Source organism: Balaenoptera physalus (assembly GCF_965194825.1).
Source record: "Balaenoptera physalus genome assembly, chromosome: 8".
In the NCBI taxonomy this organism is placed as follows: Eukaryota; Metazoa; Chordata; class Mammalia; order Artiodactyla; family Balaenopteridae; genus Balaenoptera; species Balaenoptera physalus.
The window spans coordinates 65,585,489-65,606,476 of NC_138887.1; the positions used below are offsets into that span (position 1 = coordinate 65,585,489).

At 36.2% G+C, this 20,988-nt stretch overlaps 1 protein-coding gene across 6 annotated transcripts in view; it reads left to right on the top strand.

Moving 5' to 3' along the window:
* Positions 1-20,988, top strand: part of SGCE (sarcoglycan epsilon) — a 67,283-nt gene that overhangs the window by 37,183 nt on the left and 9,112 nt on the right. For 4 of the 6 annotated variants that reach the window (XM_082471947.1, XM_082471944.1, XM_082471946.1 and 1 more), the window contains 5 exons: positions 1,343-1,541; positions 12,366-12,528; positions 14,923-15,134; positions 16,080-16,106; positions 16,847-17,035. In XM_082471947.1, the coding sequence (XP_082328073.1) occupies positions 1,343-1,541; positions 12,366-12,528; positions 14,923-15,134; positions 16,080-16,106; positions 16,847-17,035 (790 nt within the window). The remainder of the gene's footprint in view (positions 1-1,342; positions 1,542-12,365; positions 12,529-14,922; positions 15,135-16,079; positions 16,107-16,846; positions 17,036-20,988) is intronic. The other 2 variants (XM_082471942.1, XM_082471945.1) reach the window with 1 other exon arrangement.

Consider the following 20,988-nt stretch of genomic DNA (forward strand, 5'->3'; position numbering starts at 1 on the left):
TTTTTCCTTTTAAGTAAAGGGCAGAATCCAAGTAATTGTGCATATTATTTTAAGAATTGCTAAAGTTTACCATTTTCTCAGTTCTTACTCTATATTGGGAGCTCCATTGAGCACTTTATATATACAGTCTCTTTTAGCTTAGATAAAAATCATATGAGGTAAATTCAAATGATCAAAAGATCAGCTTCCCTTTCTGAAAGTATGGAGAAAAATACAAGTCCCTGCTTACCTTCTGGTTGTGAGTGTTAAATACGGTAATTCACCTCTTTCCCTTAGGTTGGCCTGCCTCATAGTAAGTATTCAAAAAAAGTAGCCTTTATTCTTACAGAAGTATTACTAAACAAAAAGAAAGCTATCCTCTGTCTTAACAGAACAACCAGAATACAGGAAATGATAGTTTGTAATTGAAGAGTAACATTTGAGAAGCTGAAATAAATTATATTTATTTAAAGTTTCTTATATTGAGAGTCTGAATGGGACATTGGGTTGGTATAAAATATTCATTTTGGCATCTTTAGAGGGAAATTACTGATGAGACATTGGGGAGGGAAAAAGCTAACTAAATCTCTAACAATGTGAGATACGGAATTTCATGAGAAATTTAAAATATTATTTCTCTAGAATATTTAATTATGGAGTGATCCAAAGAATGAAATAGCTATGATTTCAGAGTTCTTATTGAAAATACAATCAATATTTATTTTAGTAAAATGTGACATTTCAGCATGCTCCAGAAAGATCAGTAATACTGCAAATTAAAAATATGGTTTTCCATATCATATATAAGCAACCCACAAGCAAGTATAGATATTTTGCCGTGTCTTCTCTATTTAGAAAGGATGGTGCTGTGTTCTTCAGCTTCCTCCTTTGTTCAAATGGGAAATAGCACTACCTATGATTGTAATGATTAAATTAAACAATGTATTTGAAGATCTGTCAGCTTGAAAACACTACAAGTACAAAATACTTTTCTAAGTTCTGGAAATGCTCCTTCTACCTGGGTACATTGACAGGACAAGGAGGCTGGCAGGTCACTGGCAAGTTAGCGACAGATTTGAGATTTGACATTTTTTTCTTTTCCTTTTTATTTTTTTTTCCCTAATTGTGAATTGCCCTGCTGTCCCTTAGATTTGATTGCATTGTAGATAAAATTCTGGGTCTAATGTACGTCGTGTTTTTAGATATATCCTCTGTTATATAGAAAGCCTTTAAAGTCAGTAATAATATTGTTCCCCAAAGCCAGGATTGTGACAGAAATCAACAAATCTCAAATTGTTCTTTTGTTTCCCTTTCAAAAGACTATTTCATTAAAGATATGCATACCCTTTTTCACCAAAATTAGACTTCCCGTTACCATATCAAGCAGAATTCTTCATTAAAAATATGAACGTAGAAGAAATGTTGGCCAGCGAGGTTCTCGGAGACTTTCTTGGGGCCGTGAAAAATGTGTGGCAGCCAGAGCGTCTGAACGCCATAAACATCACATCAGCTCTAGATAGGGGCGGCAGGGTTCCGCTTCCCATCAATGACATGAAGGAGGGGTAAGCAGACTTGCCTTAAGTATGGATTTTTAAATATGGTGATCTTATCAAACTTATTATAGATGGAAGATGGCCTATTGCATTTTTCTTTTTAATAAGAAATAGTTATTGTAAAGATATGAAAAAACTAGCAATTTTCTGTATTGACAAAGAGATTGCATTAATGGTTCTTTATATCTGATGTTCCAGGTCCTGTGAAATCTAATTGTAGATCAGGATCCACATCATAAATTACAGCACTAAGTCTTTTGTACCTTCCATAGAGAAGCTGTTTATTTAGGGTCCTGAATTTCAAAGGAAATTGATGCCCCAGTTATCAGCTGCAGAAGGACGCACAGACTGCTGTAACTTTATTCTAGGAAACTATTTCTTCGCCTTTAACATTCTTTCCACCATGTGGCGGTGATTGATGGCTGGGGTGGATTTGAAACCCATTCCTAAAGCCTGGCCTTGTCACTCACAAGCTGGGTGACACTGGGCAAACTGCTGCACTCCTCTGGGCTTCAACTTCCTCATCTGCTCCAATGGGGACTATACTCTCTCCCTCACGGTTGTTGTAATGATTAAACGAGACAATGCATTTGAAAGGGACTTGTCTGTTCTCAAGCATTCCAGATACAGAGTATGACTTACATTCTTTTTTTTTTTTTTTTTTTTAATTATTTATTTATGGCTGTGTTGGGTCTTCGTTTCTGTGCGAGGGCTTTCTCTAGTTGTGGCAAGCGGGGGCCACTCCTCATCGCGGTGCGCGGGCCTCTCACTATCGCGGCCTCTCTTCTTGTGGAGCACAGGCTCCAGACGCGCAGGCTCAGTAATTGTGGCTCACGGGCCTAGCTGCTCCGTGGCATGTGGGATCTTCCCAGACCAGGGCTCGAACCCGTGTCCCCTGCATTGACAGTCAGATTCTTAACCACTGCGCCACCAGGGAAGCCCTGACTTACATTCTTGTAGAGGTTATGAAACACTCCTTATGCCTGGGTACATTGACAGATCGAATGTCAATGTCAAATGAAATTTTGCTGTTTAATTTCTGTTCTGTAAGTTGAGGCAGATCTGCCTTTTTTAAAAACCAATCCTATAGAAGTGCGAGATATGGAATAAATCACATTTTATGTAGCATGTCCTTTTCCAGCTCTTCCTTTATCCATATTCTTGGTAACATTTATACAGATGATATCTGGAATTAACTGGAATATCTGGGTTAATAAGAATCAAATTTAAGGGAAACTTTAAAGGAGAACTTTGTTGGAGATAAGGGAAAAGATCACAAATAGACATAGATGAGGTATGAACGAGTAGTCCGAAGGGGGATAAAGGATAAGCAGTGAGCTGCAAAGTCCAAGTTACAAATTTCAGAATTAAATTGTACCTCGTACGGTACAATAATGGATTTTGAAGTCAGTCAAGCACACATAGAAGTGCTTGGAGGAAAATAGTTGCTTTATCGCTTGCCTATCTGCTGGTTGGCTTTCTCTATGAAAACATAATTCTGAAGCTTAAAATTTTACTTGAGAGGTACGACATGGATCTCTTTCCCAATGAGTAATTAAAGGAGGGCCATAGAAGGAGATGAACAGGGGTATCTCCCCTGAAGACATTCTCCAAATGTGGAATCTTTTCAACAGTTTTTTAAGGTAATGTGTTCCACAGTGATTGTTAAAACAATGACCAAAAGATGTTGGAGGAAACAACATGAAAACCAGGTATTGGTAGAGTTTCCCATAGTTCTGCTTTCTTCTGGGCTCACCGCTTCTCTAACCAGTAGTGTAGACCCCACCTGTAGAGGCACTTTAAGAAACAACTAGACTAAATTGAACTAACAACTCTCTAAACCAAACTCTGACCTAAAACAGTGCTGCGCAACTATGTGTAGCCTGAGAATTGCCAGTAGAGCTTTATGAAAAATATACCTAGGTTCCTGGCCTCTGATTCCCCCTAGAGATTCTGGATCTTTGAGTCTAGGGCTGGGCCTGAGCATGTGACTCTAAATTAAGAACAGAATTTTTTGTCCTCCAAGTACTTGTTGGAGAATTCAGTCATTAGCTGATTGACCCCCAACACCTGCTAGCGGGAGGCATGTGCTGTCAGTCCCATGGCATTTATTTGGACCCTGTTGTCTCAGATCCTTTCCCAACTTGAAATGCTTTCCATGAGTTTTAATTTAATGTTAAGCCGCAACCTTTACAGAGTATTCATATGATAAGTCTTTTAAAATAGAATTTCTATAAATTGTACCCAGTGCCAACTCTGTTACTCCAGTGTCCCTATATGTGCACCAATGAAATAAGATCCTACTTGAGTATGATTGCAGGAGAAAAATTTGTCCCTGGGAATGATTTTGCATATTTTCTTTGGTTGTTACATAATGTCAAGGTAACAAAAATAGGGTTTTTTTTTAACCCTGTTGCCTTAAATTTAGAAATAAATCCAGTGCTTAACTCATCTCTTGTGCCTTCCTTTCTTTTTAATGGTGTATATCATGATTCTTAATTCACTTACAAAACTTTTTGCCTCTGTACTTTCTTTTGAAAATAACATGGACTATAAATCTCTTTAAAAATGAAATATTGAAAAGATTGAGGGTGGGATCAGAGATGCAAAGGAATTGCATCCCTTTATTTTCTAAAATTTTATTTAAAAATATATTTATACACTTCAGAAGTATTAATTAAACACCTAATAACCGTGTTCTGCTTAATATTTTGCATCAGTCTCAGTCTCTGATTAAAAAAAAAAAAAACTCCTTGAAAGTATTTTCTGTTACGCACGGCAGCCACAATTTACTAACAGCAAACTTTTCCGTGTTACTCAAACCGACAGCAGAAGACAAAGAGGAGCTCTCAGTAGTAGACCCTCAGAGTAAACCAACAGCCCTTCCACGGCCCAAAGTGCCATTAAATGTCAGTCGTCAAGCACCCCCTGTACAGCCTCCCAGCTCCTCATCCTTCTTTTTTTTTTTAAAAAAAGCAAGATTTTTTTTAATACTTTTTTTTAAAATTAATTTATTTATCTTTGGCTGTGTTGGGTCTTCGTTTCTGTGTGAGGGCTTTCTCCAGTTGCGGCGAGTGGGGGCCACTCTTCATCGCGGTGCGTGGGGCTCTCACTGTTGCGGCCTCTCGTTGTGGAGCACAGGCTCCAGACGCGCAGGCTCAGTAGTTGTGGCGCACGGGCTTAGTTGCTCCGCGGCATGTGGGATCTTCCCGGACCAGGGCTCGAACCCGTGTCCCCTGAATCGGCAGGCAGACTCTCAACCACTGCGCCACACCAGGGAAGCCCTTCCTCATCCTTCTTGATGTGCATTTTTTTCATCTCTGCCGACCTCACTGACAGCCTTTAAACTTCTTCTAAATCTAACAGAAAACAATTACAAAGATTTCCTTCAAAGTGAGTAAGCTCCTGCAAAGGAACCCTAAACCTCCTGAAAAGATTCCCTTTCACTTTCCAGACCCATAACCTCAGGGCGACTGTGCTCTCTCTGGGTGTGGTCTTAGGGCTGCTTTGCTCTTGACACTGAGCCAGAGGCTAAGGACTCATGGATGCATTTAGCCTGGGATAAAGCTGGTGGAAAGAGGGGCAGGTTCATGTTTCATTCTGGGCATGGCGTAGCTGCCAGCTCAGGGTGAGTGATGCGGTGTAAATGGTAGTTATGAAGGGAATGATGGGGTGTGAGGATTAAAGAATATACTCACTTTTCATAAGAGATTGTCAAACCTACCACCGTTTCCTCTGGTTACCAAAGCCTGTGGATCTATCCTCAGTCAACAGCAGAGGATCCTAGTTTATTCTCTAGACAATCTCACAAAGTACTCCCTCTAATTAATTGTCTGCTTTTTGCCCTGTAAAGGGCTCAGGGAGAAGTTACACTCGAAGAAGAGAATGTAAGTCTAAGGCTGCCAAAGACTGCTCTGATGCAAGGTCATGGTCCTAGGCCAGTCCGTAGTGCTCTGCTGAATCTGTCCCCATGTTTGGTGATTTACAAGATAGTCTTTAATGCTTAAATAACGTGCCTCCTATATTTTGATGCAGCTATTCTTTCTTTTAGGGAATGATGGTGATATGAGATTGGAATTTTTGGAAAAAAGGCCTTAATAAAGTAAAAATTGGAAGCCAATATTAGTCCATTTTTATAAGTATAAAAATAAATAAATTTTAAAAATCAGTGCAACTCTATGTCTAAACTATATGTCTATAACTATATTTCTTTAATATCTATTCTTCTAAGTTCTAGGCATAGATTCATTTTTTTTCTTTCATAGTTTAACATTTATTAAGTATTTTTTATGGGGGAATAATGTATTAGTCTCTAGGGTACAGTGATTTTAAAGAATGCAGTCTATGCTCACATCTATTAGGGACCAGGCAAGTAATCAGATAGTTAGAAAGCAGTGTTATACCTATCACAGTTGAGGTATTCACGGAGATGGCTCCTCTCCCACTTCTGGTCCATGTCAAAGCGTTCATAGAGGAGATGAAGCCTGATCTGAGTTTAAAATACGAGTACAAATTAGCCAGCTCAAAAAATGAGAAAGCGAGAGTCTAGGCAGAGGAACAGCTTGGGCAAAATCCATTAGGTAGGAGGAAGCCTGGTCAATTTGGAAACCTACTTTGTGTGGAAATGGGGGACAGGGATCCAGAAATGATAATGACCAAAGAGGCAAAGACCAGACCATGTAAGGCCTTGTACACCTGGAAGAATTGTTTGGATTTTTATCTTGAAGCACTAGGGACCTTTGAAGGAAATGGTTTATATTAAAATTTTCATTTTAGCAAGTAGGCCTGCTAAGCCCTACCACATGGCTGAAAGAATAGACCAAACCTAAATGCCTCCTTTCTGCAAGCAGGAAAATCCTCCCACAAAAAACTCCAGAAAGGTCTGAGCCTTGTGTGCCAGTTCCCTCTTCTGTTAAGATAATTCATCCCTTCTCCAGTAAAGATGAGTAACAAGCAGTAGAACTAGAGTCCAGAAGTGACCTTATTCTTTGTTTTATTTCTTATTCTGAATTAGATTCTTTAGTTTTATTTCTTCTTTATTTTTCATCTTATTTTTTGATGGACTGATATGCACAGAACAAAGAAGTGGGGTGGAACAGAGAGGCAGGAATCATGAGGCATTTTCTTTTAAGAGCTCAAGAGTTCCCAGGCAGCATGTAGCATATGTGGACACTTTCTTCTCTGAACTGTCCCTTGTCTCCTATATACATAAAATAAGGAATAAAATACATTCATTACTTGGACAATTAGGTAAAAAAATGCAATCATTGGATCTGTTTATCTGGCTGTTGCTGGAAAAAACCAGAGTTTTGACTTAAATTTTTTTTTTTTAATAAATTTATTTTATTTTATTTATTTTTATTTTTGGCTGCGTTGGGTCTTCGTTGCTGTGCGCGGGCTTTCTCTAGTTGCGGCAAGCGGGGGGCTACTCTTCGTTGCGGTGCGCGGGCTTCTCATTGTGGTGGCTTCTCTTGTTGGGAGCACGGGCTCTAGGCACGCGGGCTTCAGTAGTTGTGGCACACAGGCTCAGCAGCTGTGGCTCGCGGGCTCTAGAGCGCAGGCTCAGTAGTTGTGGCGCACGGGCTTAGTTGCTCCGCGGCATGTGGGATCTTCCCGGACCAGGGCTCGAACCCGTGTCTCCTGCATTGGCAGGCGGATGCTTAACCACTGCGCCACCAGGGAAGCCCCTGACCTAAATTTTTTACCTGTAACGTGGTTCTCCACCTTGTATGTGTAAAGGACTCAGTAAATGCGTTTTACCTCAAGAGAAATTGAGTTGTTCAAATTGGAAGAAAAAATTCTTCGTAAGGAACAAATTTTATTCAGAGTACCCAGTGCCTAAGATTGTGAGTCACCATGTTTTGTTAACATTGCTTGAGAGCCTTGAACTTGATAATATGCTCCCATCCCATCTGTTTACATATATTTGAAAGTTTGAAAACATGTGGCTATGGTCATAAAGGTAAAGATCATCCTCCTTTCACTTCATAAAAATTTTAAATTTCTGCCTATCAAAAAGCTAGCCTATCAAAAAAGCTGCAAATCAAAAAAAGCTGCATGTCAAAGATCTGGGAAAACAGCAGATTATGAAAAATGTATTTTAGCATGTATAGCATAGAATTATAATTGTTATACATGGCCTCGTACAAAATTGTTTTTTTAAAAAGCCAACATGTTGAAACTTACTGGCTCTATAAAAGAAACAATAAATACACGTTTTTTTGACTTACAAGGCAAATCCAATATCTACTTCTCTTGAGTAGTGTGTTTGCATTTTATTTATTAACATTTATTTTTCCAGTTTTATTGTGATATAATTGACGATATAAAATTGGATAAGTTTAAGGTGTACAGTATCAAGATTTGATATAAGTATATACTGCAAAATGATCACCACAATAACTTTAGTTAACATCCATCACCCCACATAGATACAATTTTTTTTTCTTGTGATGAGAACTTTTAAGAACTACTCTCTTAGCAACTTTCAAACATACAGTTGCTTCTGTTTTTAAACTGGTATCATTCATTCTGCAGATAGGCTCCCTGAGAACAGTGAGAGAGACTGGGTTCAAGGAGCACAATCAAGGGGCTGTTGCTTCACTCCCTGTGGAAAGTGACAGTGACTAGAGCTGGGGTGGTAGCAGTGGGATGGAACAAAGTGGACAGGTGTGTATGAGAGTTCTTTCAGGGTAAATGTCAGAGACTGATGATAGATTGAATATGTAGGGAAAAGGACAGGAGTCAAAGATGATGGTGCTTGAGCATCTGGCCATGCCAATCACCAAGAGAGAAGATGATGGAAGGAGCAACAGGTGGAGGTGGGGTGGGGTGATGATGAGCTCAGTTCGGAACATATTAAGTTTGTGAAGCTTCTGGATCATCCAAGTAGAGAAGAAAGTAGTTTGGCAGTATGTGTCAACTGTCATAAAAATGTTTCCACTTCTAGGCATCTCTTTTAAGATAGTAACATTAAAGAATATGCACAGAGATAGTCTTTACAATATTATTTATAACATCAAAAAATGAGAAACAACTTACATGTCCAACTCTGAAATAATTACTGAATAAATCATGTGCACTTAAAAATTATACTTCTATAAAAATATAATTACAAAGACTACAATATGGTAAATGCTTATGACGCATTAAGTGAAAAAGCAGGATACAAAATTATATTTTAGAGATTGATTGCAATTAGGCTAAAATATATGCACTTGAAAAGTATTCTGCAAGGTACATTGGAAAATGAAAATCGTGATCTTGGTAATAGAAATTAATTGTTTTTATATCCCATGTTTTATGTAATGTTTTTATATTGCTTTTATAATTTGAGGAAAAAAATAAAACATTTCAAAGCACCCAAAACGTATGCTTATGCCTATTTATGTTACCTTGAAGTGAATTAATTTAAAATCTTACTAATTATAAATGCAAATCAATGTTATGTAAAAGCAAGAGAACTTCTAACAGTTTTTAAAATATTTATTTTATTTCTGTATTTACAAATATATTTCACAGTTATCAAGGAAAAATATGGTCTTTGCTAAGCAGTTAATAAGGGGATAGAAATTGGCTTTATATGAGGCTTAAAAGTTAACAAATTGTTGTAAATGGAATATATTTCTTTTTTTTTAATTTTTATTGTAGTGTAGTTGATTTACAATGTTGTGTTAGTTTCTGCTGCACAGCAAAGTGAATCAGTTATACATATACATATATCCACTCTTTTTTAGATTCGTTTCCCACATAGGTCATTACAGAGTATTGAGAAGAGTTCCCTGTGCTATACAGTTGGCCCTTATTAGTTATCTATTTTTTATATACTAGTGTATATATGTCAATCCCAATCTCCCAGTTTATCCCTTCCCCCCACCCCATCCCCTTTCCCCCTTGGTAACCATAAGCTGTTTTCTACATCTGTGACTCTTTTTCCGTTTTGTAAATAAATTCATTTGTACCATTTTTTTAGATTCCACATATAAATGATATCATATGATATTTGTCTTTCTCTGTATGACTTACTTCACTCAGTATGACAATCTCTAGGTCCATCCATGTTGCTGCAAATGACATTGTTTTGTTCTTTTTTATGGCTGAGTAATATTCCTGTAAATGGAATGTGTTTCTATTCACTAATCATCAAAATTCTTTACCAGTGGTTTCTTATATCTCCTTTTTCTGAACTTATAAATGTTTAACTTGATTTTAAATTTCAATCCATTATATACTATTTGTCTCCCAAAGACACCATAATTTTTAAAAAATCTTTCAAATTAAGTCCAAATATAAAATTGACATAAAGAGCAACCAAATGAATCTGTGTAATGGTACTCTGGGACACAGTTGTCAATTAAGGGTGTGACTTCATACTTACATACCTTTGAATTTTTGTGCCATACTTTTATTTCATTTCATATTTTTAAAAAAAACAGCTTTATTGAGATATACCTTACATGCCATACAATTCACCTATTTAAAGTATATATAACTCAATGGATTTAGTTTATTGACAAAGTTGTACAGTCATTACCACAGTCAATTTTAGAGCATTTTTATCCTCCCAACACTCCCCTCTCACACCCATTAACAGTCACCACCACCACAATCCCCAGCCCTAGGCAACCACAATTTATTTACTTGCTATCTATAAATTTGCATATTCTGGACATTTCATATCAATGGAGTCATACAATATGTGGTCTTTTGTGACCAACTTCTGTCACTTAGCATATTGTTTTCAAGGTTCATCCATGTTATAGCATGTACAGTACTTCATTCCATTTTATGGCTGAGTAAAGTATGGATATTTTACTTTTTATCCATTCGTTAGTTGATGAGCATTTGGATTGTTTCCACTTTTTGACTATTAAGAAGAATGTTGCTGTGAACATTTATGTATAAGCTTTTTGATAGGCATATATTTAACTTTCTCTTAGGGTATATACTTAGGAGTGGAATTGCTGAGATATATGGTAACTCTGTATTTAACCTCTTGAACTGCCAGGCTATCTTCCAAGCAGTTGCACCATTTTCCATTTCCACCAGCAGAGTAGGAGAGTTCCAGTTTCTCCCCATCCTCGCTAGCACTTCCTATTGTCTGTCTTTTTCACTGTAGCCATTCTAATGGGTGTGAAGTGGTATCTCATTGTGGTTTTGATTTCTATTTTGCTGATGGCTAATGATGTTGAGCATCTTTTCATGCACTTGTTGGACATTTGTATATCTTCTTTGGAGAAATATCAGTTCAGATCCTTTGTCATTCTGAAATTGGATTATTTGTCTCTTTGTTATGGAATTGTTAGAGTCTTTTATATGTTATAGGTATAAGTCCCTTATTAGACATATGACTTGTAAAGATTTTCTTTTGTTCTTTGGGTTGCCTTTTCACTTTCTTGATGATGTCCTTTGAAGCACAAAATTTTAAAATTTGATAGAATCCAATGTATCTATTTTTTCCTGTTATTGCTGGAACTCTTGGTGTCATATCTAAGAAACTGTTGCCTCATTCAAGGTCATTAAAATTTGTGTCTGCTTTCTTCTCAGAGTTTAATAGTTTTAGCTCTTACATTTAAGTCTTTGATTTTTTTTTTTTGAGTAAATTTTTATATGGTGTGAGATGGGTGTCCACCTTCTTTTTTTTGCCTGTGGATATCCAGTTGTTCTGGTACCATTTGTTGTAAAGACTGTTCTTTCCCCCATTGAATTGTCTTGGCACCTGTGACAAAACCAATTTACCAAAGATTTTATTTTTGGACTCTGAATTCTATTCCACTGATCTACATGCCAAGCCTTACGGTAGTACCACACTGTCTTCATTACTATTGCTTTATAGTAAGTTTTGAAATTGGTAATTGTGAGTCTTCCAAATTTGTTTTTCTTTTTCAAGAATTTTGTGTGTGGGTGGGTCCCTTGAATTTCCATATGAATTTTAAGATCAGTTTGTCAATTTCTGCAAAGAAGACAGCTGGAATTTTGATGGGTTTATTCCATTTTGTAAGTAGTTATAGCATTGTCATTAGGAAAAGAAATAATATTTATTTAGAGTAATTTCCTGGTTTTCCCTTTTCTTTTGAAAAAACCTATGAAATTCCTACCTTCTTAAGCTGCTCCAAGATTATTTCAATTCTATTATCACTGTCTTCACTTTTATTGTGAAACTCTTACTGGCAAATTGAATAGAGTTCTTTTCCCCTAGTTGCCAAGATACACATCAAGAAAATACATTTTGTTTGCCTAATTTGTATTTACCGAACAATAGTTTTTCTTTTATATTAGCTTCTTAAAGATTGAGGGACCTTATAATGAGGAACCTAACAGTAGGGGTCTCTGCAGTAGGAAAGCTGATGGACGAAACTCTTAGGTAGAATAGAGAAGTCTGCCTACAGCTCCACACCTCCAGGATGTAATATCACAATCTTATTGAAATGAAATCAGATGAAGATTTATTACTGATAATTATTTTAGTGATAATGTTATTTTCTAAACAGTTTACTTTAAGAATATTTTTGAATGTAGTCTACCAAATATTGTAATCGAAATATGTTACATGATTATTTTGAATTAAATAGGGTGAAAAAATTTTTAGAAATTAACAGAGAATCAAGAGAGTGTCTCGTACACCAAAGCACCCAGTAAATATTGGTTGAATAAAGGAAAGAATGAAAAGAAGCCCCTACATGAATCACTGCTTTTAAAGCCCAGGCCACTACCTTAGGGATGATTGTAGATAATCCCTCAATTCAAAAGGATAAATCCTGCTTTCAGGGTAGATTGTTTTTCAGTGTTTCCAATTTTCTTAAAGGATAACCTGAGTGTTTCACATTTTTGCAGCGTTTATGTCATGGTTGGTGCCGATGTCCCATTTTCTTCTTGTTTACGAGAAGTTGAAAATCCGCAGAATCAATTGAGATGCAGTCAAGAAATGGAGCCTGTAATAACATGTGATAAAAAATTTCGTACTCAATTTCACATCGACTGGTGCAAAATTTCGTTGGTGAGTTTTTATTTTGTTTTTGCAAATGTAATTAGAAGTGATGTGGCTGGAGAGATAGCATTTGACTAAAACCTGAATTGCTTTTAGGAACAAATCCTGGGTTTACTTTGTTAACTGCCGTTGACTTCCCTTGACTTTAAGGATTTGGCAAGTCCGTTGAAAGTGCATCCATTTAAGAAATAGTACCTCCACTTTTGTACTCAGTCTACTCTTGATTAGTTGTGGGGGCCAGATTAGCTTGGCTGGTGGTCCAAGTGTTCCCCCTGGACATCCAGGTGGCTGCTAAGTCAAGATAGATTTTGGAGTCAGTGTGACATGTGCAGGAAGCCTCAGATATGCTGCCACTGTCCCACTTGGGAAGGGGAGACCGGAGTGCAATCACAAATCTGAAATAAAGCAATATTGTGCTATGATTCAATGTCCTAGAAACGCAGATTGGAGGGAGAGACCAAGAAATAAAAGGAAAAGCAGAGGAAAGTTAGACTCTTACCCCCAGCCCCATAAATATTAAATATTTCTTTCAAATCACTTTTTTAATAGCATGCCCAAAGACTTAGGAACATATGGGTAAGATTTCCTATATATGAAAGGTATATATGATATTTTATATATAATTTATATTAATTTTTTTGATCCTCCTTTCTGGAAGATAGGGAAGTTGTTTCACTTCTTTAGCGACCTTTAGATTTAACTTCTGTCAACTCTTGATGATTGGTGGTGAGTGAATTAGGTCTAAGTTTAAAGTTGACATTTGAACAAATATCAACACATAAACACAACTGTCACTTCATGTCTTAGAGAACCAGCGGCAGGACTTTTCCCAGGTCCAGGACGGGAGAACATACCGCTTACACTGCGGCACTTAGCACCTGTGGCCCTTGGCCCCAGGCTCCTCTTTCCATGTCGCTCGTGTCTTAGGGAAACAATGCTCTTTCCCTGTCTTCTCAAATCAAGTAAAATTATTCAGATGCTGTGGTTTATGGGTACTATCGATGAATATTGAATTTACAAAGCTCAATATTTCAGTCATCGTGCTAACCATACAAGGGTGCAAAAGACTGAGTGGATGCAATCATAACTTAAATAGATGCCTCTCACCAGAGCCAGTAGACAGCGGGCCCTGACAACACCATTTTATTTGTGCTTGTGCTGTGCAGTGTTCATGTTTAGGAAAATTATCTAATTTCTAAAGGTTTAAAAATGACTTCTGCTTTGAAGATTTTAATTTCTGTGGTAAGACTCCATAAAGAGAAAGGTTGGGAATTTTCGTTTTTTTCTTTTACTTGTATTTATTTATAGGTCACATCTTACCACAGAAGATTTCAGGAGGTTTAAATTAAAGGGTCAGACAATAAACATACTATATAAAATATAAAAGAACTGGAAAATCAGGACCTAAACTTTACCAAAACATAAGCCTAAGGGCAAGTTTGACAATAAGCCTCCTAATGTCCCGGATTAAATGAGGAAATTCATCTGTTATTTGGTTCTCATTCTTAAAGGAGGCAGAGCATCAATTCCTTGGCAGAAGATAGAGTTTTTACTAGCACTGTATCATTAACAAAATTCTTCAAGTGGAGGTGTATGGGAGAGGATACTGAGAAATGCCACAGATAATTCTCCCTAACATTTTTTTAAGGGGCCAGCAGATGTAGTAACAAGTTTCACATGGCTATTTTTGTAGTGGCCTTCAGTAAAAACCTTAGCATAATTAAATGCAACATAGTGAGAGCAGTTCAATTACTGTGGAGGTAAATTAATATAGTCCAAGTGTTGTACATTTTTTGAGCCTGGAATAGAATTTATTGAAACTGTAGCATTGGATGGGTTACCTGTTCCTCAAACTATCTTTCCTAAAAACTACTTCTGTCAGCTGGATGGCAGAAAGATCAAGGTTGTAGTCACTTAGAAATTGTCTCTCTATCTCTTTTTTTTTTTCTCTTTTACTAACCTTAGAAACCATACTCACATACTGGTTGTCAGCCAGTTCACAGTTTGTAACATCTGCACTAGAGGTTTGTCACTAGGAAACAAGGAATATACAGAGTGGTGTGAAGGACTTCTACTTTGGAGGAAGTAAACTGAAAAAGAACAACTGTACACACACACACCTACACATGCACACATATTTGTTATATTTGTATACATTTATGTATGTATATATGTTGTGGGAAGGACCTAGAAAGTAGGCCAATATACACCCTTTAATTTATTACTTTTATGCATTACTTCTTCCTAGTTTCCATAAATAATTGCAAGTTCAAGGTGATAAAGTAATTGGAAAAGGTTGCTTTTTAGAAATTAGTCAAAGACTGTCTTGATATGTCTAGATCTTAAACTCTCATAATGTTTGCAACTATTAATTTGATGTGTAATTGTCTTCTTTTGTGTCAGGTTGATAAAACAAAGCAAGTGTCCACCTATCAGGAAGTGATTCGTGGAGAAGGGATTTTACCTGATGGTGGAGAATACAAACCCCCTTCCGATTCTTTGAAAAGCAGAGACTATTACACGGATTTCCTAATTACACTGGCTGTGCCCTCGGCAGTAGCATTGGTCCTTTTTCTAATACTTGCTTATATCATGTGCTGCCGACGGGAAGGAGTGTGAGTACTTTAAAGCACTAATAAAAAAATTATAGAGCTACTAAGATAACATATAAGATTCCATTAAATGCCAAGTTTCATTTAGTGCATAAAACACTTTATAAATGAATTGAAATTGTGTTCAAGTCAAACTACAGTACTTGATTCCTTTAAAATGAAGTAAAATAGTTTTGAGTCTAGTAAATTAAATTAGAGGTTATAATTACTTTATTCAAAAATTATTAAGGCTAGATGTAAATTCTTGCAGGCAAAACAGTCCCAAGAATAACTGAGGCTAGATATTTTGGTTATACAAGCCATCCTGTGTAAGCAGAGACTGCGGAATCTATTGACATGGTAATTGCACTTTAAATAAATAAATTGTCTCAGTCAGTTTGATCAGAAATGATGGTCAGAATTTTTCTTGAAATTGTTCTGCTATCAAACAGGGCGATACCACCTAAATGTTTAAAGGTATATATAGATATATAAAAACTTAGGAGTAAATTAATGAAAATAAGATGATAATTTGAGTAATGAGTCTTCACTTCATGAATAGTTAGTACTTTCTGGACATCTGTGTCAATTAAAATAATCTCCCGAGATTATCTGGAAGTCAGGGTAACAAAACAAAGGCTAAAAAATTAATAAAGCAGCAAGTAACAAATTCTTCCATTTTTACATGTAGCCTGATTTCATTATGTCATAGAACTTATTTCCAAGAGCTTGATTCTTAATCTCCATTTTTTTTTTTTCATTTTTTTCTGTGCGTTTCTCACCAGTGTTCCATCTCTGTACGTGTACTCATCCAAGTAACGTCATGAACCTGGGGGCAAATGCTGCCTGGTTGCGTTTAATAGTAACAGTGTCAGCATTTCCGCCTCATGCAAGATCCATGAGCATATAGTCTTAATGTTCCAAATATCAATGCTATTATTTAATTCATAAATTTTGTTTTGTTTCTAGGGAAAAGAGAAACATGCAAACACCAGAGTAAGTGTCTTCTTTCCTGTTATTTTCTTTATCATTTCTTTTTCATTTCTCAGTTGCTCGTCATGCCCCATACATGTGTGTCATGCTTTTTTTTTTTTCCATTCATCATCTTTCATAGTTTATTTCATAAACGTGAAAGCTGCTTTCTAAATAGAGATATTTAGGAGGGGTGAGACTAAAAATAAAAAGCGTGTAAAAACTAAGATTCTATAGATAAAAATTAAAACTAAAATATTTCAGACTCAGAATATTAACTTGCCATTTATATTATGTGATTTCCCAATCTGCATTTCGATAAACCAGAGAACAGATGAAAAGACCTTTCATACACGTTTTCCTGAATCTACAGTAATAACCTACCATAAAATGAAACTTATGTGAGTATTTATAAATGCCCGATCAGAAGCAACAATATAAAAGTCATGGTAGTTTTATCTTAATCGTAGAAATTAAATAGAATAGTAGTTTGCTGCCTAGGGCTGTAATAGTAACACAATGCTTTATAGCTTAGTTTAATGAGAGATGCATTTATTTAAAAATTAGTTTCTAATTTTCAGTTTTGTTATGTTAAAAGTATATGAAATGTGTCTTTTTCTGAAATAACTTGTAGAATGCCCAAAGTTAAATAATGTCTTCTTATTTTAAAAAGAAAAAAAGATTTCGTAACTTTTTCAAACTGATGACCTGTGGGGCTAATATGTGATCTTAAATATATGTGGTTTTATTTCTTTTTGACCTAGCATCCAACTGGTCCATCATAGTGCTATTCAGAAATCTACCAAAGAACTTCGTGACATGTCCAAGAATAGAGAGATAGCATGGCCCCTGTCAACACTTCCTGTGTTTCACCCTGTGACTGGGGAAATCATACCTCCTCTACACGCAGACAGTTATGAGAGCACTAATATGCCATTGATGCAAACACAGCAGTAAGTATCCACTTGGAACCATAATTATTATTATCATTATTATTTTTAAAATTTTTATTTATTTTTGGCTGCGTTGGGTCTTCGTTGCTGCGCGTGGCATTTCTCTAGTTGTGGCGAGCTGGGGCTGCTCTTCATTGTGGTGTGCGGGCTTATTGCGGTGGCTTCTCTTGTTGCAGAGCACGGGCTCTAGGCATGCGGGCTTCAGTAGTTGTGGCACGTGGGCTCAGTAGTTGTGGCTCGTGGGCTGTAGAGCATAGGCTCAGTAGTTGTGGCGCATGGGCTTAGTTGCTCCGCGGCATGTGGGATCTTCCTGGACCAGGGCTAGAATCCGTGTCCCCTGCATTGGCAGGCAGATTCTTGACCACTGCGCCACCAGGGAAGCCCCTGGAACCGTAATTATTAATGCATGATTATATCTACTTAATGTCTTTCAAGACCAGACGTCTTCATTGTTGTTGCATTTGTTTATTTGTTTATAACTGGAGGAGAAAATAGCAAAATACTAGTAGTGTAGATCCCAACCCCATGGTGCTAATCCAAATAAATAGAATTACTTTCAGGAAATGCTTTTTTTCCTTCACTAATCCAAACAAGATGACATTCACCTTAATATTTAAGAAATTGGCACTGCTAATAAACTAACATATGCTTTTGCTCAAAGATGAGTTAATTGTGAAAAGAGAGGCATGTCCTAAAGCATAACAAATGGATTATTTTTTAGAACTATTAGAATTGTTTGGTTCTGTTAACCTATTGTTTTTAATGTTATTACCACAGATCTATTTAATCTAAATTTTTTGCCTCGGTTTTCAGCATTTTGTTTGTTTGTTTGTTTGTTTTTTGTCATTTGCTTATATATCAAAATGAGTAGTTCCAATTTTGGCTAGAAACACAATTTATTAGTACAGACCTTCTCTGTAGTGCTAGAAGGACTGTGGTTAGAAAGCCTGGAAGAGGCCTTTGTAAGGGGTAGGTGTGGAGGAGATTGGTTGAGGAGATTGGCCAGTTGCTCTTGAGAACCCATGTTATATGTCTAGAAGCTCGGTTTTGGTATAAGGGAACTGTAGGTAAAAGTGTCATTTATTTCTAAGAACATGGCTGTTCTTTTCTTTTTTAACCATATGTTAAAATGGGTTAAATTCAGTTTCCCCAAGGAAGTCACAGTTTGCTTTTGAGGCCCTCCTCCTTTTCAGTTCACTTTTGTAAATACAATGGATATACAAAAAAATCTGGCCCTCTCACCCCAACACATACACACACACACACACACACACACACACACACACACACACACACACACACACAAACGTTAGGATATGATATAAAAGTAACCTCTTCCTGATTAAAGATTTATTTGGGAGCCATATTGGGTACATTTTCCCATTGCAAATGCTTATTTTGCAACTGTGTAAAGTGCATGTGGTAATTTGAAGGTTAAACAGTAATTAATATGAGTAGTATAGACAGACTATAAGTTTGTCCAAAATACTTTGGCAATCTAAAAATATTGTGAAGGCGCGCCCAGCTAGCTCGGTAGAGCATGAGACTCTTAAAAGTATTATGAATATTTTCCTGAAGTCCTCTAACAACACGTACTTACTGTTGGACAGACCAAGGTATGTGTTTGTGTGCATGTATGTGTGTGTGTGTTTGTGTGTAATTGATTCAAGTTCCATTAGCAGTAGGGAAAATTGCATACATTTAAAATTTTGAGTTTTCGAAACAATATTCTATCAGGGATGTAAATATTAAAGTCTCACAAAATTGAGTTGTACTGAATGGAACTGATGGATTTCTATGTCCTCTGATGGTTAGAGGGTCATCATGAAACCTACTTTACCAGGATTATTAGATACTGATGAGAAAAATTAGGAAAATTTCAAGACTATTGTAATAGTTCACAATTTAGCAATCTCTCCTGTCTTTTTTTAGATGAAAATTATGAACAGCCTTATCATTCATTTTCAAAATGAAAATAATTAAAGAATTCTTTAAGGCTTCCATTTCTTATATTCTTTACCCAAGAATGCTAGTGAAGTGTCGATATTTATTCTTCAAAGGTTGATATATATTTTCAAAAATGAAATGGTCAAATACATTTGAGAAACAGGATATTTTGGTTTTTGTGTTTAAACTACAAGAGTTCTCAGAGCCTTTAGTGTGTTGATATGCTCTGTGAAAAGCATGGAAAAGGTTAGAAGAGGTAACTCTATTTAAAGAACACAGTTTAGGAAATCTTCTATTGACAAAATAACAATGCTATCAAATTTTAGAGGAGAGGAATATTCATTATAATGAATAGGGGAACTTGAATATGTTTTTAAGTCAATAAAACTTTAAGGGAGGAAAAAAAGCCTGGATCACTTTTTAGATATGCTTTCTAACCATATTTGTTGGGAATAGGGATAACTCTTTAAATTTTATTTTGATTCTATGTTACTGGGACTTTGCAGTTTTGCTACTAATATACAAGCAAAATAAAATTTCCTATCTAGTTTATAACTAAATGCATCTTCCTGGTCCTTCCATAACCCCATCAAGACTGTCCTTATGTTGATCAGATCTCTCTGTTTGCAAATGCAATAGGTTATTTTATTGAACTTACAACAATTTGACCATACATGTATTTTTAAGTCCAGAAAACCTTTATATTATTCAGATTTCTGCTAATGGAAAAAGTCCATTAACTAGCACTTCTATATAAATAGGGTACATAGATAATTGACGATGTTCACAATGATTATTCTGAGGCACTGTAAGATCATCAAGTGCGTCTGACTCATCAGAGGAAAATTAAATTACATTCAATGTAGTTTCAGTGTTGAGTGTATATTATCTTTCTTTTATTCTTGGAAATGGATAATATGTGCACGGTCTCTATGGTAACTCCCTATAAGCCAGAATATGTGATTAACCTCATTTTCCAACCATGCCAGATAATAGAGAATTTATTGTTTCAGGTTCATTCACAAATGTCCTTTACGCAAATTCAGCTTTTACTCCTTCCCTGTTTTTGAAGGTTTATTTCAGCCCAAGTACACACATACATAAATATTTTGCTCATTTGGATCGAACTGAATTCTCAATGTTAAAATGAGATATTCGATGAGGTATCACAGTACTTGATAACCAGGTATATCCTTGGATAATGCTGCCTGTTATTTATTAAATAACCCTTTCTAAAAGGGCATGCATCTTCACATAGTCATACTAACTGTACTGAATTTATCATTCATAAATAATGTGGCTAGCTACATTATTTTGTGTTTATTCTTCAGACTTGACATCAGAAATATTCAGGCATAATAGGGCTGAAAGTTTATGTTGGCTTCTAAGTAAGACTCAAGAACATTTAAAGCTTTCCTTCAAAGCTGCATAGAAATTTGTTTGGGTCTTTTAAACAAGTCAGTCCACGAGGTATAGTGAACCTCGTAACAGCGAGGTCTAGAGAACTCGTAACAGTTGTGTAATGGGAGGCTGCCACAGTTATTTATCAATTACACAGTAATCTTTTCTTTTTGGTAGAATGCTTCATAGGACTCCAGACTGGCACCTTAAATTAGACAGTAAAAAAATGTTTAATCATTTGCAGATGATAAAATCGAGATATGGATAAGAGACCTAAATTAGGTCAAAACTGAGATTAGGTTATTTACCAATCTTGATATCAAGTCAGGGATAGATAATGTGGTCATTGACCTCGAAGGATTTCTGGTTCAGGTTATGGGCAAGGTGATTGAACAGATAGTGGAAAGGGAAACTGGAGCAGGCCCAGGAGACGGGACACCTGCTAGAAAGGGGGGGATTTCATTTTGTACAGTGTTCCTTCTACTTTTCAGATTAGAGAGACAATATAGACAGACTTTTAAAATTATCACATAATATAAAAATATAAAGCAAATTTAGTTTGATCTTTGCTAACGTATTTATTGTTTCATAAACTTTTTAATTTT